General features: G+C 41.5%; 1 protein-coding gene across 3 annotated transcripts in view; it reads right to left on the reverse strand.

The window, feature by feature from the left end:
- Window positions 1-298: 298 nt before the first annotated feature.
- The window catches only part of JADE2 (jade family PHD finger 2), a 122752-nt gene continuing 99281 nt past the window's right edge, over window positions 299-23769 (reverse strand). For all 3 annotated transcript variants that reach the window (XM_067567236.1, XM_067567237.1, XM_067567235.1), the window contains 3 exons: window positions 15782-15899; window positions 10705-10833; window positions 299-5890 (listed from right to left, as the gene is read on the reverse strand). In XM_067567236.1, coding sequence (XP_067423337.1) covers window positions 5001-5890; window positions 10705-10833; window positions 15782-15899 — 1137 coding nt within the window. In that variant the 3' untranslated portion in view covers window positions 299-5000. The remainder of the gene's footprint in view (window positions 5891-10704; window positions 10834-15781; window positions 15900-23769) is intronic.

Genomic DNA, 23769 nt, shown 5'->3' on the forward strand with positions numbered 1-23769 from the left:
CTTTTCAACTCCTCTTCCCCCGAGAAATAAACTGCAGAGCTGACCAATAAGCTCTGTAATGGTTACTTTATGTTGGGTGATGGAAATCTATTGCTCACTGAAAGAGATGGGCAGTTACATATTGTACTATTAGGGAACTAACACTTAACTAACCTTAACAGAAACGAATGTCATATATGTAGTACAAATCGAATCCTTCTCTTTACTAAGGGGAAACTTGGAAGACATGGGACTTTTGATACCAAGGTGAATTTGCTACACTTGAATCTGTTGACTACATAACACTCAAACAAAAATGTACACATAAAACACTGCTTTATTGACTGCATTTGCCAACACATTGAGGAATGCAAAGTTTTTTTCATAAGCAATGGGCCATGGTCCCAATGTGTATTAAAGCATACACTAAATCTAAACATGATGAAAATAATGGCAGACATAGCTATTGCAAGGCAACACAAACAGCATGCATAATACAGTCTCACACGGAACAAGTTTGATACATTATATTGCTTTAAGGATTAACTAACATGGAAAATGTACAAAAAGGAGAAATAGGTTTTTGCATTAATGAAAAATACATTTTTTCTCTACAAAGGAATTTCTAATACAAGAAAATAAATATTGCAACATAAGCCAAAAATAATTTAAATTTGCTCTTTTCAATATATTTCAATATTTCTCTTTTATATTAACAAATGGCACATCACGTTCTTTGAAACAAAGAAAACAGAAGGATTTCTCCTCCTGCGACATTCATATCGTTTCCTGTAACTGATGTGAAACGGGTCTGTTTCGTGTGTGGAATGGAGCAAATTACACGGGAATTTCCCTTAAAGAACAACCAAAATTAACACACTGCCCTGGCAACAGAAAGAGAAGTTTCTTTATGACGAGTTGCTAGTCCTTAGGTTGATTTGGATAACACAAAGATGGGTTCATGAAAATATTAACAATACAAAAAGTGAGAATTTTTCTGTCCTTTCTCCCTTGTGTTGAATTGGCTAATTCTCTATTGTGCTTTGAGGGAAAGTGTCATCCAAATATTTGATATTTAAAAATAAAAATAAATAAAGGTGCAAAATATCCCAAATACAGCTATTCCAGAAGAGCAAAAATATATGGGGTGAAAAATGAATGTGTGAACTCAGAATTGTCTTCAGGAAATTCCACTGGGCACCGATGATTTAACACTAATTTGGGTTGTTCTCTATGAATTAGAAATGAGTGTTGATCAGAGCTATGTGCATTATCACATTAACCCACAATCGTGGTGGTGCTTTTCAAAGGAAACAGGTCCCTTTTACAGTGCAAATGTCAACTGCAGTTTATACATCATCTTAAAGATAACATTTGTTTAATAAAATAAACCATTATACTTTTTTCTTTCTATTCATTTCAAAATACATTTACAATACATCAAAAATATTTTCCTTGTACATTTTTCTTTCCTTAATTATTAACATTTCTGTTACGAAATAAGTAGTTGGCAGGGCATAGGAGAAAAGGACATGTGGAGTGTTTCTTAGGAACCCGACCAGTTACCAGGTGCCTACTGACTGAATTGTAGCTAAGTTTCCAGGCCTTTGGTGAGGCCACTGGAGTGGTTGTGAAAGGGTCTTGGTCCTGACTGGAGATAGGGTTAGATCTGGCTCCCGCTGCACAGGGAGTCCTACCTCTACCCTGCTGGAAGCTACTCCCTCTTCCCTGGTCACCTCTTTTGTTGTTAGCCAGTCAACTACCCCTGCTGTCAGCTCTCACACCCTAGGAAGCAGTAGCAGGTAGCCAGTTGAGATCTGGAGATTTCCTAGCCATCTTGAGCAAAACACCCTCTGTAAGTCTATCTTAGTGTGCATCCCACTACATTTATGGAGTAGAATACTGTATGGGCACCCATACAACTCCATGGACGCCAATGGTGCAGTATGGAATGGCTCAGCCCTCGATTTATCTCTAGGGCTCTTCTGTTAAACCAGGACACTCGATGGATTATTATTACTGGTTCTAATAAATCAAAGAATCCAGTCCAATGAATCTCACAGTTATTATACAAATATCAATAGTTAACTCAAGCCAAAAGACAACACTTTCAGCATCTACGTACAGTACTGAGAGCTCTCAGAGTGTGTATAACAGATACATATTCTGCCACTGCCTCATAAATACGTAAATTCTGGATTCTTCTCTCCCAGTAATTCTGATAAGCTCTTCTCTGTTCGTTTCCTCTCATTCACTTGTTCTTATTTTACATACAAACAGGCCAAATTTGGCCGCTCTCTGTGCAATTTTATTCCCTGGTCATAAACCATGATGCCTAAAGTCTTGTGGTTGTTGTGAATTGGGATTTTCCTTTTCTTTTTTTGGTTTTGAACTATTTCCTGATCACAGTAACAATGGAGTGTATCACAGTGCTGTGTAGGAATCAACAGAAACATGGCGCCACTTTCGTTTGGTTGTTCTTTAAAGTCTATATCCCCTTTTGCTCTCCTGTACTGAGCAAGCAAGGAATGCAGAAGCTAATGAGTGAAGCTGTGTACGGTGAGATTTGTGTCTGGTTTTTTTTAACCATAGTTGAAGTGAAGCACACGGAAGCAAGATTCATTAAAAGGCAGCATATTGATTATTGTTATGACTCTTATATTAGGATACTGTAGCTAAAGCTAGCAAGCCTGATAAGATAAACTAAGTCCTATTTACTGTATTTAACATTATCTGAACATACTGAGCCTTAATTAGTGAGCAGACTTTAGTTTCCGACCTCAACGGATTAAGCTAATTTTTAACAGTTTTTAGGTGGTTTTTTTTTTTTTCTTTTTTGATAATAATTTGTACAAAACTTATCAAATGAGGAAAATAGGTATGTTTGGTTTTAGAGTTGATTTCTTGGGATTATCTGGCCTTCTATTTATTTCACTGCAATCTGATAATTGAAAATAAGGACTGTTGGAAGGCCGGTAAAGATGATTTACTCTAAAACGCCAAGATAGTCAATTTTAGGAGTGTCAGAATTGAAAAGAAGGCTCAGAGTCAAATGAGCAAAAAGCATCAGAAACCAAAACAGCAGGATGCAGCCTCAGTGACGGAAGCATCCTCGTCAGCAAGCTTGGAATCTAACACCTCAGCTTTGTATCATGAATGCGTCACTAGTCCTTTGTTGCTAAATAACTTCTAATTTTTCCAAATGACAAGTTTCCGGTTTCTGGCTGTGCTGCTTCATTGTCAAAATATTCTTTGGCATACTCAAAATTATTAGACTGATTCATCTGTTTTTGTTTAAAGTGATGGGTTTTACCAGTTGCAGAAGTGTCCCAGGTTTTTTTTATTTTATTTTTAAAAAACAACAACAGAAAAAAGTTTCAGTGAATTCCTTTTTTTTTTTTTGTTTTGTTCCCTGAGCTCACACTGGGGTCACTCCAATAAAACATGTAGCACGACTTAACTGTGACCTTTGAAGCCAAAACTGAAATAACGGTGCAATTAAGTGCAAACATGGAAATTTGCCTGACTCATAGGTAACATGGGCTTTTAAACAACATTTAAGGCTTATTGGGGACATTTTATGCATTAAATTATTATAATATAATGTCAGCTTTTGTGAATCACCTTCCTACGTCAACAGCTTGTAACTAGGATTTAAAGAACAAAAAAAAGGATAGGGAGGGATAAATTTATTGTTTTAATTACAGAATTTAGTAGAACACCACAATGATAAAGGCAAATTGTTTAATTTCCTCTAAATAACATTGCATTTAGACTTAGGGCCAATTGTCCACTGTTACGCAAGGTGATGTACAGTAAAGCCGTGTGGGACTAGTGCAGAGCCCTGCAATGGGACCAGGATCCTGCAGATCCCGCTGCCATAACAGTGGGAGCGGGTGGGAGTGGGTACTGTGGGATGGGATTAAAAAATAGTTCCACGCAGGGCTCTAATGTACAGCTCCCAGCACAGCTGAATGCTATTTCAACCATTAAAGATGGAGTGCTGGCATAAGCTCTTTTGCCAAACTGATTTGATATTTTACAACCCCTTGTTTTTGAAGAAATTTTTCCCCTCTCCATCCCACTCCATTTTGGCCCAAATGTTTTGGTAAAGGCTAATCAATTAACCTGAGTAAATCACTTAAAATTTTCAAATAACCTTAAAGGGTCAAAGGACCTCCGAGGTTTACATGACATCAGTAAATACCCATAGCTACTCAGGAGGGATATTTGTAGAGAGCGCTGTAGCTCTAACACAGATATGTGTATCTTCTATCTACTGAAGCTGCCCGACTATCTCTGACAGATGTAGTGGCAGGGCTAAATCTTGATTCTTGGCCCCTGGATGGAGTCTGATCAAACTGGAAAGGTGAGAAAAAAATAAAGGATTTAATAAAATATAAAGAGAATGTTGTTTTCCACCACCCAGAAGTGCTTTCTTCAAATAAGCTTTTTGTGCTTTTTAAAAAAAAATTATTTTAGTATCGCTTATTCTACTTCCTTGTGTGCACACACACACACACACATGTAGAGATATTAACTTTTGCAGTAAGTTCTGTGTGTGTAGGTGGCTATCATAGTACCCCCAATATGCACCCTGATATACAGGTGCAATAATCTTAGGAGAGCATGAAATCGGTCTGTCTTTAAATAATGCCCATAAAACTGTCATCCCTGCAGAAACAACGGATACTGGCAAAATCAAACCTCTTTATTAACAAACTAGGATGTCTTGCTCATTGCCTGCAAGCCCGAGTCCCTTAATGCGCATGCTTGCATTTCTTTTAACTGGGATATGCAAGTTAACTAAGAAGGGACAACTATTGTTACAGTAATCTATGTTGGTGATGCTTAAGCTGTATCTCAGGCATATAGAGAAGAGAAAGACAACAGTGCTGAATTTTAAACTATATATACATATTAAAACCCCCTTTGTTATGATACCAGGCAGAAACTGAACATGGCAGTTGTAACTGGGTTTAGGCCTCACAGAACTGTCACAGTTGGTAAATCTGGTGGAGTTACGATGCCAAAATACTCATTCGGACAATATCCTCATTCCCTGAATCTAACTGGTTATGTTGCACTCTGCCACTACCGGATTCCATATCAGAGTCGCTCATTTCTGCATCAGAAAAATAGCCATCAGTCTCATTGTCAAAATGATGCAAGATGACCTTTGACCTTTCACTGACTGGAGGCCTGTTAATGGTGTCAGGCTTCTGGATCGGTGACCTCCTAGTCCCTCTGCTCTCCTTTGGTAATTTGAACCTCACTACCGTTTTCGGACTACCTAATGAGTCAGGCACTTTAGTCAGAGAACTGGACTCATACTGAGTACAATTCACTGTCTCCTTGTCATTGCTTAAGGAGCTTCTCAGACACAATGAGGCATAAGAATCGTTTGCTTTTGGGACAGGATGTGAAGATCCCTTCTTAGCTGTCTTTTTTATTTCACTGGTCCCTTTCCGGTCCATGTGAAGTTTTGCCGCTCCTTTCTCTGATTTGCTAGGTCTTGAATCATGGGTGAAGGGATTTGTGGTATCATCTGATAAGTTATTCACATTGTTGTTAGTCCACTGATTAGAATCCTCCTCTTGGTGACTCTTGAAGATTGTGTTCAAGTCATTTCTTGACAGTTTTTTCTTAGGGATCATTCTCGTTTTGTTTTTAACTTTCTTTGTTGCATCACTATGCTTGAATGGGGACTTCAGAGAATGATCCATCATAAAACTTAACAAGGTCTCTTCGTCTTGTAAAAGCTCCTCTGAAAGGCCTGGGGTGTTGTCTTCGTGATGGCCATTGTTCAAGGACCACTCACTCATTGTCATATTCTCAGTGGTAATTTGAACTGACTGGGCCAACCAGCTATTGAAGAAGGTCCCATCTATAGGGAAGGAAGTTGACAAACCTGTAAAAATGAAAAAAAGACAACTGTCTCAGAAGTCAGAATCATTCAGTTTGTGCTTTGATTGAAAGAGGCACCAATGCACTGTCAAAACTATAAACTGTAGTGAGGAACCTGGAACAATTCTTTGGTATCTGGCGAACATGGAGAGACTCCAGTGTCTATTGTAATGCACCATACAGTATGTAATGTGTGAGTAAATGGCAGGCACACTTTACTTCAGGTAATAATGGTTAATTTGGGATACTGTCGTATATCTTACATGACAGTGACCTACACTGTCCACAACTTATAACATTGATCCCGGATTGGACATCTATGGGGACTGAACCTGGGACCTCTGGATCTAAAAGCATGAGCTTTGACTGCATAATCTAAAAAGGACTAGGCCCGACAGCCAAAGCATATAACTCTATGCGTGGTCTAGCCACTAGAAGGGGGACAAAGACCTACATTGTGTTAGGGCAGGTTATACTGCGTTCAAGATGAACTACATGCAGAACTTTAACCAGCAAGGCTGAGAAAACTGTAAAGGTTAGGTGACTGGGTAGAAGAGGACTGAAATGCCCTGGTATCTGGCCACACAGAATTATTACAGTTCCTTCAGCTACCGGGTTATCTCATGCAGGAAACACTGAAGAATGGGCAGGAGATGAAGGGCTGGATGAATCCAGCAATGAGAACGCTACTTCTACAGGCCACTGCTTTGGGGTGATGAGAGCCCTAGGACAGAACACTTACATAGGGACTGGGATAGGAACACTCTCCTGGCATAATCTTTATACGGGTGGTTAGGTAAGGAAGGTCTTTGGCTGGATTCTTGCCTTCCCCTTTGCTGGGAAAAAACAAACAACATCACTGGTTCTACATACTATGTTTTACCTGCTTAAACAGCTATTTTAAATTTTCTTCCATGGCGTGGGCATGGATATCTGGTTAGGATCACACCAGTGTGAATGTAACATTATCAGAACTGGAATATGTGAAAAATGATGGTCATGCTTATGATTAACTATAATTTTAGAGGGCCCCCACAGTAAGCCAGCTGCCTCATAGCACAGGCACAAAGACCTAGGCCCTAAAGATACATAATAGGAGGAGCAGGATTTGCCACACAGCTCAGGTCGTTTGGTCTCTGTCACTAGCCAGCATGCAATGCTTCAGAAGTCTAACCCCATCTCCACAGGAGGTATCTCATCATATTGTGAAATGGATAATGGGGAAAAAAATCCTGCCTGACCCCTTCAGATGCTCAAGGTGTGCCCTGAAGCATGCTGTGCTACATTCCTCACTGTAGCTTGCATAATGATAAATGTTATTAATGCTCATAAAAATGAGAGACCCCTTTTCAAAATGCATATATATTAGCCGACTCTCCCATCTGTGGCAGCGCAATTTGAAGGTTGATTATATATTGTGTAAAGAAAGGTTTCCTTTTACTTGTAGATGTATCTAGTATTAATTTACTGCCATGTCCCCTTTGTTCTCTTGCTCTGGGGCACAGTATAAAGGAGGGACCAACTGGTCATACTGATAAGCAATCCAATAAGCCATAAGGAAAAACCCAGGGTTTAATGTGCAGTAAGTCAACAGCTCTTTATTGGGATACAGTGTTATTTTTTTCAAATAAGTATCTGCCTTGGACCATTTGTTTTGGCTGCCTGTAAGTCAGATGCTTGGACAGGTGGATCCTGAGCTTGGACGAAGAAAATATTAGTACAGAAGCCTTCCTCAGATTTAAAAAGGTTGATTGACATTAACATGCAGTTGTACAGCCAACGCACACACATCAAAAATAGGAACAATGCTGACAGCATAGCATATTGGCTTTGAGGTTTCAAATGTTGGGCTGAACCCTGAAGTCCTCACTTAAGCTAAACTAAACTGGAAGTTTGGGCCAAGGACTACGTAAGAACCTCAGGATTTGATCTGCTGTTATGAATATTTACTTAGGATTTCGCCAAATTTCTAAAGACAGGCAGTGATAAAAGTGTCTGTGTCATATGTGATGTCATTAAACAGAAAGCAGTTTTAATCCATTCCAAACACCTCTGAAATGTCACACTGTAGCCACTCCTATTCATTTTCATGTTCCTATTACTGTAATAGACTGGATTAATTTATCTGATCTTAAGAATTTGGTAAATCCTTACAGAGAACGGGACTTGCACCTGCACACAATTACTGGATTATACTGTTTAATTTCTTAGAGAAAAGTGAAAGTGTGATAAGACTGTGCTGTTAAAAAAAAAAAAAATCAGATCTGTGCAACATGTACCTACTGAACTTTAAAATCACGCCTAGTAAGTCCATGCTACTAAGTTCTTTTGCCTTGAGTCATATCCTGCTATTGGTTCTGTAGATGGATTTTCCCACTGGACACCTGGAATACTGCATTCATTAGGTACAAAAAAGACTGACAAAACTGCAGCAAGAATCAGTGGCTTGGAGGGATTGATTTATGACGAATGTTTAAAGCAGCTAAATTTGTATGATTAAATGATGACAGAAGGGTGCAGGCATTAGAGGCATCTACACACACTTGAAAGGTGTAAATACCGGAGAGGAATTATTTGGAGTAGCATGAAGAGGACTAACTAGAAGTAAAAGAGGGAAGAATTCAGTTGAAAAACTTCCTAGTAGTGAGGTTTGCCTGAGGGTGAAATAGTCTCTCAAGAGAAATGGTGGAGGTCACCACTGTTTAGAACTTTTAAAAGCAGATAGACAAGTGCCTTTAAAATTTACAGGAGGGGACACTTCTGCACTGGCAGAGGAAAAAAACAAGATGTCTTAATACCACAGGTGTATCCTTGTTCTAATTGCTACAACTGAAACCCATTGGAATTAAAAACACATTAAAAACTGGTCTCATTCATGTCAGCAGCTGTAATGATGCTCACTGTGTACTATGGTAACACCCTGTTATATAGAGAGGTTTAAGGACTAAACTCCTGTATAACATCTCTTTAAAAAAAAAAAAAAAGAACTCAATGTTTTAATGGTTGTTTGGTTTTTGATATTTACATGGTAAGGATTTGTCAACCTGTTAATACTCTCAATAAATAGTAAAAAAATAATTTTAAAATGGTGTTCTTTATAAAATGGATGAGAAAAGGTCAGTTTTTTCCTATGGAATATTTTTTCTTTTTTAAAAGGAAACCACAGATGGGCTAGGTAGTGATCATTGAGACTGTTGCAGAGGAAGCAATTCATGTCTGTAGGTTGCTGTTCTTGTGGGTAGCTTTCTATCATTCATTGTTCAAAAAATTTCAACAATTTCTTTTTTTAAATGATGGCAGGACATGAGGCCCAGTATCTCCATTTCACAAGGAACAAGAAAACATTTGTATCAAGTATCAGCACAGAATTAACTATTTGATTTAGATCACTTGATGTTGTGGGCTTAGGATATACTCAAGAAAAAAAATGAGAGTTGCAGACAGTAACTAAAATGTACAGGGGGCTTTTCACATGTCAAGGTTACATGTGAGCTGTCTTAAGGGAAGGCCTGTTGGGTCATTCTAAGATAGCAGAATAGGACACTGATCTAAATAGTAACAGAAAATGTCCTTAACTGAGTAAGCTTCTTCCTCTAAGGCTTCAGTTTCAGAATTAGCAAGTTGTAAGGAAAAAAAACCAAACAGGATTTTATAGTAACAGAAAAAGGAAGAGAAAGCCTGGCCCTGGCCCTATCCTAGCCTAACCCCACTCCCCACCTCTGGAAATTTTTCCCCTTGCCTGAGAGCTGTTTTTATAGAGCTCCCTGGCTTCCCTCTGAATTGCTGATTGGGTTGTCAGTCCCAGGGCTATTCCATTACAGCTGTGGGAGACTGGAGCAAAGCATTAACCCCTTGCCTTCTGGTGCTCACGTCAAGGTTCCGCACCCCGTCACACTAATCTGACACAAGGGGGGGGGGGGGGGGAGGAATTAAAAATGTCACCCAATCAACATAAAAAGGTAGAAAAGGGATCAAATTCTACAAAAAAATCATTTGTGGTTGCTAAGGGAATTGTTGGAAAAGACCTTTTTCTTTAGGTCTTTTCCCCTGCTATGCAGCAGAGGGTTATATCTGATGGGAGCCTGGGGGGGTGTTACATATCAACATAATGCACAGAATCACAGTGATGGGGGTACAGTCAGGCCCTGTATGCTTCTGCCATGGAAAAAGATGGGAAATAAATGCTGAGAAAGCAATGTCATTTTGCATTCATCTCCTGGCTGGCCTGGGACTGCCAGCACAGTCACTTGGACTAACCAGTCCCTGTGATGGAGGGTGCCTATTGGAATAGAGCAGCATATACAGAACTAAAACACATGGCTCATGCAGTTTACTCGCAAGCAGCAGCAAAATGCATGTTGGAGTCTATGCAGAGAATGAACACTGCACTAGAGCGGAGAAGTCTGATTACATTGCCAGAAAGGAAAATCACTCTCATTGCAATACTTTAACGCATTCTTCCAGTTGGAGTTCAACCCTTTAGCCTGATGGCTGAATACTTCATAAGCTTTTGCGCCCCTAGCTAACAGCCTACAGACAAAAGGTCCTATCTGCAAGGTCAGGATGGGGGTTAATGTACTCTGGTCCCTCCAGGACAAGACTGAAGCAGTGTAGGAGCTCACACAGCCAATGCCTGTGAGGTAACTCCACAGTGGATGAACAGGAGAGCTTAGACTCTAGGGCTATCAGTGGCACTAAGCTCCATATTTAACACCCCTGCTCCCTAAATAAGTGAAGGCTTTGGAATTCCTTTCACTCTCTTACTCTGGCCTCTGCACTCAATATATTTCAGTGCTGTGTTTTTACAGTCAGACTTACCCAGCTGTCCCAAGACTGATTCGTTCCCTGATTTCCTTTTTTCTTTCTTCTCAGGACTGCTTTTTCTACCATCTCTTCCTTTTCTTTTGGGGTCACTTTTCTTTCCCTTTGTTCTCTTCCCAGTTTGTTCTGGTTTTTTTTAAAATAAAAATAAATGTGAGATCATATAACCAGGGAACTTGATGATGAATACTTTGGAGCATTCAGAAGCATTGAGATAAGGATGAAATTAAGAACTGGAAGAATCCTTGCTAATTACCTTCTGTTAAACAATAGCAGGCACCAGTGCAAATCTGGGTCAAAAATTCCACAGGAGATTGGTGTACCACCATTTTGGGCAAGTGGACACTACAACTCTCTAGATTAAGGAAAGGTTTTCAATCCCAGAGATTGTATAAAGAAGAAACTTGGGCTTTGATCCAGGAAAGCACTTAAGCACAAACTGAACTTTAACCATGAGTGGTCCCACTCAAATCACTAGACTGCTCACCTACATAAAATTAAGCACTTGCTTAAGTGCTTTGCTGGATCAAGGCCTTTGGGCACCGAGATTTTCAGTCCTGAAAATGGAGTGCTTATAAACCAAAAATCCTACATATGAATACCCCAGAAGACTGTGGAAGTTCCCAACTGTATATCTTGCTGTACTATGCTAATTTGCTATGTATACTACAGGCAAATGCAAAGTGCGTATCAATATTCTCTTCCATCGCTGATATAAAGTTGCAAAACAAGTTTGACAAACATCTTATTGGCAACATTTTTAAACAGACCTGTCTTGATTTGATCTTTTGGTCTACTCCTGCTTACGTTGTATAGCAATGAAAAAACAAAACTCTGATGCCTAAACACTGCATAAAATCTAACTAAATGGAGTAGGAAAGACTTGGCCACACTTCCTATTGAAAACCAGGCATATAAATCACAGGTATTTGGACATTCAACTAAAAATCAATATATATTAAACGGTTTTGCACATGTACTGGATTTATTCCTCTTGGGTGAACAGGATTAAGATGTACTCTCTGAAAAGTGTAATTTATATTACCAGGTGAGATACTCAAAGCTTTTTACATATTCATTAAGGGCCCAAGTATTCTCAGGCAGAAACCCATGCTAACTCTCATATTAACTTCAGTGGAGAAAGAATAGAGCCCTAAAAGCAAACAGAGGAGCCTGGATGGCTGAAGGAACTGGAAATGTGATTTCAAGCTTTTCATAATGATTTAATTGGAGTTGGTCCTGCTTTGAGCAGGGGGTTGGACTAGATGGCCTCCTGAGGTCCCTTCCAACCCTTATCTTCTATGATTCTATAATCTGATCATTAGCTTGAATCTGACCCAGGTTGGTACTGACCAAAAGTTGTTGCCATGTGCTGGCTGTAAAATGACAACTGAGCAATAATTCTACAAGGACTATGCTCTGCCCGGTGGAAGGTATCAACTTCATATAAACCATCATCAGATTGTCCGCAGCCTTAGCAGAGGGGCTGAGTGGGCCAACAAGGCTGACCTCTCCTCTCCCCCTAGAGGTGGATCCTCTAGGTTGACATATAGTGGGGGCGCAGCGTGGGGGAGTTTGCATTACAGCTGCCTGAGAATATCTGTGGGTCTGGATTAAGAGAGGATTTACGTTTACAAGATTGCCAATCCAGGACCTTTCATGAGCAATGGACTCACTGAAAGAAAGTATGAAAATAAAAAATTGAAGTATATGCTATATTCCTGCTAAGTAACCGCAGAAGACTGAGGAAACAGACACATTTTTCTCTTGACTGACAAATAAAAATATGACTTTGTTTAGACATCGCAATGGTTCTAAACAGAAATATGAATGTTACCTTTGCAAAAGGAAACTGTCAAAATAACAGCCACATTTCACAACCAGGAGGCTACTTTATATTTCATGCAAGACATGTAAGTGAGATAGAAGAGGGGTGGTTTTGCATGGGCAATTCCCAACAGCTTTAATAAGAACCTCTTGCCTAAATGATCATTCATCAATGGGAAAATAAACCTCTAAGTTCTGAGTTTTATGAAGAGAGTCTTCCAAAAATACAGTGTGCCAAACGTGCACCTGGGGTAATTCCACCAGGTTGTGTTGATTAACTGCCATGCACCATAATAATTAACAACGGCACTCAATTGGGAAGAATGATAAGGATTTCTTGCTTTCCCCAAAAAGTTATTGATATGTAGGGCAATGAAATCAAGTGTCAGAGGGGAGGAAATACTGGTGAGGAAATATTAGGAGAAAACTTTTCTTCTCCACTTGCTAATCATTTAGTGCTGCAGAGTGCTGTAAAACGTAATAACAAATTATCCAAGAGGCTGGTCCTGCCAGGGGCTGAACATCTTCAACTGCCATGGAGATGAAGAGCAGTCGGGAATGCTCAGCATTTTATGGAGGCCAAGAGCATTTTATAGGATTGGGCCCTAAAAAGATGCTTCTCTTGTACCATAATGAAATGTTGACCAGTTACTGCCACAGAAAGCAACTCTACTGATTTAAGCTGAAAACACTAAAAAAGGCTGTCCTCCTGTCAGAAACAAAGATGAGTCCTGGGGGCCTTAGGGAAGCAGATGTGCGAGCTATCATGTGCTAACTTGTGTAGTAGGAGCCAATGCAGTAAAAGAATATGCAAATAATCAAATGGGCTCAGAAACTGACCACTTTGCACCCCAATCCTCTCAGTGCTACGAGCCATCCTAGCTACATAGGGAAAGCACTTGCTCTCTCGTAGGGAAAACCACTACCAATTATTCATTCGACTCACTTATTAGAGCTTCACCTTGGTACTAACCTTCATTCTCCTTAGCTGAACAAAGCCATGGAGATCTGCACCTTATGATGGCTTCCGATTCAGATTGGCTTAATTTCCCTCACAGAACTAAAATCATGATAAAGTGCCCATTTCAAAGTCATTGCCTGGTATTTTAAGAAAACAATAAATACTGCTCAGATACATGTTTTAACACTTACAATTTTACAGCAGTAAAACTCCTCAGTCCTTCAAGTTATTCAGAGCAGTTCTTATTTCTGGACTTCAAATGCTGTCCCATGGAAATCTTGTTACTTTCAAAGTAGGTAAAGGTCCAAAGCAACCCCTATGGTCAGAATACCCTGAACTTTGTAAATGTGCACCTAATTTGAGGGGGATGCTTATGATCCGCAACTCAAAATAAAGTCAACAAGCTGGATTAAATCTTGGGAAAAACTTCCTAACTGTAAGAACAGTAGGACAATAGAACAGACTGCTTAGGGAGGTGTGGAACCTCCTTCACTGGAGGTTTTCAAAAGGAGGCTGGAGAGCCATCTGTCTTGGATGGTTTAGACACAACAAATCCTGCATCTTGGCAGGGGGTTAGATTAGATGACCCTTGCAGTCCTTTCTAGCCCTCTGATTCTATGATTCTTCTACCTTTACTCACAATGTCAACAAGTAGCTCCATTGATTGCAATGTGATCACTTGCAGAGTAAGGTATCTTTCAGTATAAACAAAGGTTATCAGAGTCTGTCCCAGTGAGATCAGCAAGTGCTCAGTACCTCTACAAATCAGGCTTTCTATGTAAAAGAAGCCCCAATCACAGACTCAGGCCACAACAACCCCACAACTTTGGGACAATGTTGATCTGGATCCAAAAGGTAGGTCCTATTCTGAGAAGTGCTTGACACCTGCAATTTCCACTGAAGATAATCAGTGTCATGGCTTGTCAGCCTGGCCAAGTTTCAGACTTTTTGTGGCTTGGGCCCATCTCTGACTAGACCACACTGTACATGATTACTGGACCTTTCTCTCTGCACTATAAAGCAGCCTGGGTCAGGCTAGCAAGAAGAATTTGCAAGGAATCAAAGTCACAAACTTTTCAAAAATACATTTCTAAGACTCAAAACTTGAGTCAAAGGAAACTTTTGTACAGGAAAGTGCAGTCCAGACAGTTCCTAAGAAACCCTAAACACGTGATGGCTTCAGAAGCAACTCCAAAGCCACAAACAAAACAACTGGCGGAGGAGCCTGCCAAAGAGCCAGATGCTGTTTCTGGAAAAACTGTTATGCAGCCTTGGTTTTTGCGTCTTGTGCTGCCATTGAAAAAAGGAAGAGGAATTTATGAGATGTGAGCTCAATCAGTGCATGTTTAAAAAATCAAAGGAAAAAAGAAAGAAATGAATTCTATATTCGCTATTTAATAAAATGCTGCCAAGAGCTTTCTGTATTGTATGCATGATGCTTTCTAATAGATACCCATAGCCGAATGAATTACAGACAATCAGTGTTAAAAGGAGATGGCATCTAGGAGCAAATGACATCCCATCAGCAGCTTAACCTTTGATTCTTAACAGAGCCAGAGGCAACTGCAAAGAAGCCAACACAATTGCTACTAAAGCATGCCAATGAGCCAGACACACAATTAATGCCAACCTCTCTAGCCTTGCACCCGGGATTTGTAACTGCCATCCACACAGGATGATAAGGAGGTGTGCTCCAGCCACAGCATCTCACTGCAGGCCAGACTGATATCTTCATTTAACTATGCAGCAAAATGATTAGCATTTACTACCCAAAGGTGATACAGATCTACTTTGTATAGGTTCACTGAAAACCACCATTTCAAGCTCTCAGCAGAGCCACAGTATGAAATGTGCTCTCCCTTGTCTTAATAAAACAGCCATAATCAGAATTCTCAAAATGTGTGCAGTGCTTGATCGCCTGTCGATCTCAAAGCACGTGACTTTCATGAGAGGGCAGAACTGAGCCCTAAATGACTTGTCCACAGTGGCACAGCAAGTCTGTGGTGGAACAGAAACTTGAACCCAGGTCTTGACTCCCAGTCCTGTGCCTTATTCACAAGCCTACCCTGAGCAGGGCATAAAGCTCAGAGGGGCCTGTAGTTTGCTAGATTTTCCATAAGATAGCTAAACCAAGTTTATCATCGTAAAAAAAGAAGGCACAACCTAATCTGGTGATGCCTTTGCTTACGTCGGTCCAGGTCTGGATATGAGTGTTTCATATTACATGATGGAACTAGAAGTGTCTGTGATAACAAATCTTCCCAAGCCACTAGCAGAAGTACCTACCTGGATAAAGATCCTTCTTGATAAGTTTCATTTGGAGATGGAAGATCTGCTCCTGGAGTTTGCAAATGGAGTGTTTCATTTTCTCCCGCCTCGTCACCATGTAACAGAGATTCCTAACCTGCAGAAACACAGAAAAGAGTTTCCATTCTATGTGTGGACGCTGAGAAAAGCCCCAGCTGCTCGGCAGTGCTACTGAAGAGCCAGCTGACCCAAGGTTGCTATCTAGATGCTGCCTCTTCTCTGTTGCTCAGAAAAATCCCAAGCATTATTATTATTATTTTAGGAACCTTAGACATACACCAGAACCCCACCATGTGAGGCGCTGTACAGACACACTCTTCTTTTTATCCTCCGCTCTCTGTTCACCTCATGCTTGGCTGGGCGACGCTGCAGTTCTGGTGTGCCCAAGACTCCCAATGGAGTGGTTTAGAGTAGGCCAGGCCTGCAGGACAAGAGCCATCAACAGGTACCTTGCTCCTCGTCTAGCAAAAAAGACGTTCAGAGAAGAGGGACAGAGGCTGAAGGCTTCAGTTCTGGCCCGGAGCTTTGCAGGAAGGAGAGGGCCAGGTGTGCTGTGCAAGTGGCAGTAGCTGGAGGGACTGTGCATGCAGAGGCCAGGAAAAGGCACAATGTGTCCATGGGCACAGGTGGAACCTGTTCATCAGTGGCAGATCCTATCTCTACAGAACACGTGAAGCATGTGCTTTCCCAGTACAGCCCTCCAGAGCCTTGCCAGTGTGTAAGAGGGAAAGAGGCCATGGTTTTATCCACATCTAATCCATATTTGTCCCCTCTGAGGTATGGAACACTTTTGGCAGCATTATCAGTTCCCTTTGTGAACAAGCGGCCATATCACGGCTGCTCTCTGCTTGGAGTATGTTAGGGAGAATGGACTTTCCTGGGCTTTCTTCCTCCTACCTCAGTGATGTGGGGAGGTGGACTGATGCGCAAACATTGTCTGCTCCTATTAGATTGTGCTCCAGCATCCATGGAGACGCTGCTCTGCAGGCCCGCTCTGATGGGAGTTCAGAGGGCATGGCCCACATGTGGACCCAGCAATGGCTTCTATGCACAGATCCCCAGAGCGATCGCTGCTGATGGCCAGGATACAGATACACATTGCCGCTCCTTTTGTACCCAAGTTGTGGGGGAGTTATGACACTATCCCCCCACTAGGTTCCTCCCTCCACTCTTGGGCAAGTGTGCAGGGAACAGACATGCAGGTCACTGAATGCTTGCCATACCTTTTGCTTTAATACACGGCACATTTACAGATCCTATTTTATCCACATTTTGTGCACCATTTTTCAGGGTTTGGTTTATTTGGTGCTTTATCTGCCACCTTCTGCTGAACATAAAATATAAGTAAGTTTAATCTTTAACTTTTACCACTGAAGTCTAAGTTCAGTAACCTGAATTCATAAGAAAGGTCTGGACTTCAGCTTCAAAACTTCCTAGTGCTTCAGTCCAGAGTGTCCCAGAAATTGGAGTTACACTTGACCATCTGTACCCAAATCCTGGTACGATTACTCAAGATTAGCTTTCAGTACTTGTTGTGGCATAATCTTTAAGCCATGCTGCTGATCTGAATGAAAGGATTCAGTAGCTAACATAGGGGTGGGAGCAGGGCAAGAAGGGGCGGTGTAAATTGTTTGATCACCTTACCCAGTTATAGTTTTGAGAATTAGCTTTACAAACACCGTGGCTTACAGATTTGCTTAATTTAATGTGATAGCTACTGTGACCGACATAATGAGGGAGTCTGTAAAGTGCTCTGCGATCCATGGATGAAAAAATGCAATAGAAGTGCAAAATATTTTATTATATGCAGATATATAAGGACCGCAGTAAAGACTCAGCAGCCAAAAGTGATGAACATATCCAACTATCAGGCCAGGTCCTCAGCTAGCGCGTATCAGTGCAGCTCCACTGACTGCAGTGGGGCTATGCCCATTTACACCAGCTCAGGATCTGGACTGTACGTGCTATCAAACTTGTACAAATCCAAAGGCTAAGTGCTATCTAGGGTTCAATCTTGCAGTTCTGATTCAGATGTTCTTGAAATCAAGAGGAGTTTTGCATGAGTTTGGGCTCCAGGGTTAGGCAGTGAGGAAGTTACCCTCCATTACAATGATAGGAATAAAATATGCATGCAGAACTGTTCACACACCTAGGATAACGAGCTACTGAAATCAGGGGCTCCTCATAAGATTGACTGTTCCTCTAAAACAGACTCCAGGACACAATGTATGAAATACACTGAAGTACTGAACTGATACCTGGCTAGAGCCTGAGCTGGTGTACACTGGCATAGTTTCGCTGACTTTGATAGAACTCTGTCAATATACTCTAGCTAAGAATCTGGTCCACTGCACCTTCTTAGATGTTGTTTATTCATCTGAGTCCAATATTTGCCTTTAATTGCTGGTGTATTTTATCCACCATGGAGAACTTTGTTCAAACAAGAGAAACTTTCTGGGTGCACAAGCTTCAGAAATAAGCCTAGTCATCAAAAGGTCAAAACTGTCCCAAATTCTTCTAGGAGGACTGTTGCTCTCCTGAAGCCCCATTGCTTGTAACCTCCCCACCCCTCTCCAGAGAAACACTAAATACTGTACACTTCAGGAATTTCAATAGGAAAGGAAAAACCTGTGTAGATGTGCTATCCTGTTGGAACTGCACTACAGCTTATGCACAAGCAAAGCCAGCCACTGACCGAGGGGTGGGGGAGAAAACGTAGCTGAAGTGTCAAGTTACTTCCTCACAAACATCACACTGGTGCATGCACAGGGCTCCTGCAGCTCAGCGTTGACATCTGAGTTCAGGATCAGTCCTCAAGCTCAAGAACTGCTGCCGTCCCGTGTTTGCTTTTCCAATTCAGCACAGGGATAAAAAATAACTGCTCTCCTCCAACAGGCCTTTGTTTAAGGTTCAAGCCTTTTGTCATGCACTGTCAGCGACACAGAGTGAAATAAGCAGAGATGTATCTCTGCTTCTGTCCTGAGCCGACTATCGCTGAATGAGCCAAGCTCTGCTCTCATCAATACTATGCATCAGCCCACTCGCGATCTATCCATTTACGATGGACGAGCTCAATGAATGTGCATGTGGGTAACTCAAAGTAGAATTTGCTATGTACTGGGTTCAATCCTGCCCTCTGCTGCTGGGTGTAATGAGAGATACAGAAAACTAGCCACACCTAAGAGACAACCCCCTACCTCAGGTCCCCATGAGAGATGAGTCTGTGAGTCAGGTGGCATGCCCACCCCCATACCTGCCCACCTCCATACAAGCTACCATCAGCTGCAAACCACTAACTGGCAAACAGCGGGTGCATGTATTGCTCTTGCTCAGCAAAAGACACCTGTCAGGTCTGACCGGCAGCATCTGTGGAGCAAAGAAAGCAGCAGGCATCCTCTCTGTTTTCCATTGCTCCACTGGTGAAGGCAGGATTTGGTCCCTATGTGTAACGTGCTGCTGGTTAAATGTCAGATGCACATGCAGAGGTTACTGATCAAAATTCCTTTGGCAGCCTGGAAAGATGGTGCAGTTGCCAAGTGATACCAGCTAACATTTATCTTGTGCTTAATGTAAGCACTGCTGTTTTTGTCAGCCTGAAGTATCTGTGGTTGGAATGACAGCATGACGCTGTCTCCATGGCTGCGTCTTGGAGGGGAGGGTCAATATTTTTTTGGAAGAAATGTATTGTCTCTGCTATAGAACAGAAAAAGCTAATGGAATCTAATCTGACTTGACAGTGAGTGTTTACTCAACCTCCCTACTTTGCAAAAACCACAGCTAGGTGTGGGCTCAAGAGCAAAGCTGCAGGCAATAAACTAGGATGAAAAAGTTAGTTCCCAAGAATTGACATTGAAGTGAATTAGCCATAAGGAAAATTTTAATAACTGGTGTTGAAACATCAATAAATACAAATTGTTATTCCCTTTTCTTTCTTTCTTTCTTTCTTAATCCACTCTGACTATCAAAATCACTTAGCAGATCATTTTTATGATTCACAGATTACCCAGACTACAAGTGTTCAGGAACCTTTGTGTCTCTACTAGTGACAGATCAAGCCTGACCTTCTTCCACCCCCACATTCCCTAATGTTGGCTACCAAAATTATAAACAGCAGTCTTGCATGTCACAGACTTTTTCTGAAAGCTTCATTGCCCGTGGTAACAGAGACATCATGTATTTACATTTGTCCCATGCTCTGCATTTGCTCGCTCTTTACCAATGAATTAATGTCCATGAATTTTCACATTGACAGGATCTGAATTGTAAATAACAGCCTAGACAAACAAAACAACTGCTTGTAACTGATGTAATTAAAGAGGTAGAGCCCCTGTGCTCAAACAATTATTATGCTTTTCAAAGACTCTGAATGCAGGAGGACAATCATGTTCATTTGCTAATGGCATGATTTTTTTTCAATGTTAAAAATAAATTGTTAAATATGGATAGAGGGAGATAACAGAACCACAGAAATGGAGAAAGACCTATTAAATTATCTAGTCCTTCTCCTTGCAAGTGCATGATTACTACCCGCAGTTCATTTTCTAACAGTTTGTCCCAGTCAGTGAGGCATCCATTGTTTCTCTGGGGAACACTATTCCTCAGTGTAATCGATCTTACTGGCAGGAAGTTTTCCCAATATTCAGCCTAAATATTTCCTTTCTAACTTCAATTCTGTTATTTCTAGTGATATCCCCTTGCAACTCCTAAATTAATTACTTGCTCTCTTGGCATATTTGTGTCCTTCCCAGATTGTAGGTGGTCTGCTAGTCCTCTTTTTTTCACTGCTTCGCCAAGTTATACATATTTAATCAGCCGTTTCATCAATTCTGTGGCTCTTATCTGATCTCCCTCCAATATGACTGCATCTTTCTGGTATCGAGATGAGCTGAGCTTTACTGCCAGTCCCTGGCTTTGTAAGCTACATGCTCATACATGATTATCTGAACATCTAGGGACCTTGGCGTTACCTCAGGACAACAGGGAAGCACTTATTCTGTAGGAGGGAAAGCTGCTATTTTTTTTAGTGCCCTATATGCAAATATAAAGAAGTGATTCATATATTGTGTATTTTAATATATGCCCTTCTTTTTGTTCTGGATTGAAGCAACCATCAAACTGAAATTTCTTTAGGAGGGAAACTAGTGCCTCTGGCAACCTGTGTATCAAAATGTTTGGCACTATCTTTCCTCTGTGATTTTGTAGATTTGAAAGAAAACATTATTTGCCCTCTGCTTAGAGACTGCTGCTATTTACACTACTAAACAACACTGCTCCCCCCTTACCCAGCCAATCTCTGATGCTCATCTAACTCCCTTGGAAGTGTAGAGCTTTTTGTTGAAGCTGATTTCAATAAACCAGTACTTGGAATAGGTTAAAAAAAAAAGTGTTGTTAGAATTCCTGGAACAGGGAAGTGGGCATTTCATTAGAGGAAATTTGCTAAAAGGGAAATTTAAAAGTGCTAGAATTATAAGATGTTAAGTGATGGCAAACTATCTATTGGGTTATGTTGTCCAAATTGCAAGGTTCTCTAGCCCAGTCTCCCTAGTCTTGTCAATCTCTCTGTTCTCTGTATAGATCTTCACTGTTTACAAAAAGGACACAGTCTAACTACCTCACCCATAAGAACATCTCTACAACTCTGAGATCAAGCATGCGTGTGCACCCGCTTGCTCAACACAACTCCAGTCTCACTGCGTGTGCACAATCTGTAGCACATTGGCCACGGCTCCAGCCACTTTACAGAGCTAACTTGGACCCCTAATAGCTTTTTAAAATTTTAATTCTCTGAAGCAGCAATAGGTGTCGGGCACCAGTTAAGACTGATATCAGTTTGGGGCAGATCAGTGCAATCGTCTGAGCCTCACGTGTGTGCAAAAAAACATTACAAGAAGTAGAATATGTTATTCTCAGCTCCTTTCTTTAGGACCAATGTTTCTCAGAAACCCCAGGACCAAAAGATTTACACCACTAAGCCTACCCAAGATTCTGAAGAGGCCTAGCAGCTTAAGAGACAGAATGCCTATGTATGTGCAGTTTAGAGCATGCGGAAAAGCTGGCTGTTAAACAGAAATCTCCTTGCAAACTCATCTACAGTAGTGCTACCACCCTGCTATGAAATTAAGGACTCTGACTGGCACCCCAGGTTTGCTTCATGCCAGTCTGAGCCCCAGCAGCAAGGGCGTTACACTGATCTAAACATCATGCTAGTTAAGGCATGAACAACGGAGGGAGGAACATGTACTTTGGCAATATTCGTAAGGAGACAGAAGATTTGATATTTCCATAGAAAAGTCACTTGATTCAAATGATAGCTCAGCATCCAGCAGGGCTTCTAACTGGGGAAGGGTCTATAAGAGAGTCACATAAAGGCAGAGAAAGAAGAGCAGGGCGATCAAAGCGAGTGTCTAAATTCCACAAGCCAGTAACTCAGTTTAGGCTGCATTAGACTGTAATACGTTTCTGAATAATCGGGCTTTCACATCAGTGAGGCAAAGATTTATCTGTGGGCCCAATGTGCCTGGAAAACAATAGCATCTGGAGAGCACTTCTGAGCTGTTTTGAATGTGCTGTCTTTAAAATCCCATTCTTAGTAATGGAGCTACACCTGACGCACAAAGCCAGAATGGATGCAATGGGAGTGGGGTTAGCCCCAGGCTAACACATTCCCTGTCCTAAAAATAATAATAATTAATGATCTGCTCTCCTATTGGGCCTTTCTTCTGAGGAGCTCAAAGTATTAAACAAACACTAAGTCTCAGAACCGCTTGTGAGGAAGATAAGAGATGTACAAGGAAGAAATCACTCCTAACCATGGCCCAATCCATCTAACAAACAACCCGCACCATCTCCTGCTGCACCCTTGAATTTTCCTTGGAGGCTTCTCATCCAAGGACTGACCAGCTCCAACCCTATTTAGCTTAAGAGAGATGGCAACAGCAAAGCACAAATTAAAGTACGTTTTTTCCTGCTTGCCTCGTCTCCCACCTGCTCCCTTTAAGTGCTCAGGACAAACTGTGCCACTCGGCCAACCTGCTCCTTTCCCTCTCTCACACCTGAAAGACCAGCTGGCTGGCCAGCAAGCGTTCTGTACTCCCTGTTTAATCTTCACCTGAACTCAGCTGTTTCCTTTGTTGAGTGCTTCAGGCAGAGGGGAGAGCACTGATGGTTGCACTGACAGAAGGAGAAGAGGGGCTGGCACTTTGTAGATGGGCAGCCCTTCCACACACCAGCAAGGAGCAGCGTAGAATACAGGGAGGTGGGAAGGTATGTAGCAGAAGAAACAAAGTCCTGCTTTCCCTCTAACCTCGTCCAGCTTCGCTTCAATACCATATAAACCTCCCATAACCCAGGCCTTAAGGTTGGCACAGCTGTGTAGGCTGCATAGCATCTAGGATGCCCTCCAGGAAGGCCTATATTCTGTACTTTCAGGGAATGGACCCTATACGCTAGCAGGCCTTTCCCATAACTCTCTGACCCTACTTCCTGTGCATCATTCCTTCCTGTTACAGTGTTTTCAGTAGCCATTCAGTGCTTTGGCATCCCCCTCTTTCCCCTGGCAATTTTGTGTCATTTCATTATACATTTTGTATTGCTTCTTCCCCTTCCTATTTTCATCTGCTCTGTCCTAGCACCTAGCCCCCTGCTCAGACAGTCTCTGCTGCCCCTATCATTCCTGTCAGCTCCATCCCTGTATGCAGCCATTAAACTGAAATTTACATGAATCTAAGAGTGCTGCCAGCACAGTGCTCCAGAGTGCAGCTCTCTTATAAATTTCCTTTTGCTGTCTGCATACACAAGCCGAGCCAGCAGCGGATGAACCAGGGGAGAGCAGGCGGCATTAAGTGAAAGAGCTCAGTCACAATCGTTTGTTATTGTAGCTTAGCTGACACTGATTCTTCCTTAAAAAGCCAACAGGCAGAAGCCCTCGGGGTTTTCCCTTCCCTCCACAAACTCACGTGGATACAGA

This window comes from Emydura macquarii, unplaced genomic scaffold (assembly GCF_026122565.2).
Source record: "Emydura macquarii macquarii isolate MOO-44397 ecotype Brisbane River unplaced genomic scaffold, CSIRO-AGI_Emac_v2 contig_2768, whole genome shotgun sequence".
NCBI classification, from domain to species: domain Eukaryota; kingdom Metazoa; phylum Chordata; order Testudines; family Chelidae; genus Emydura; species Emydura macquarii.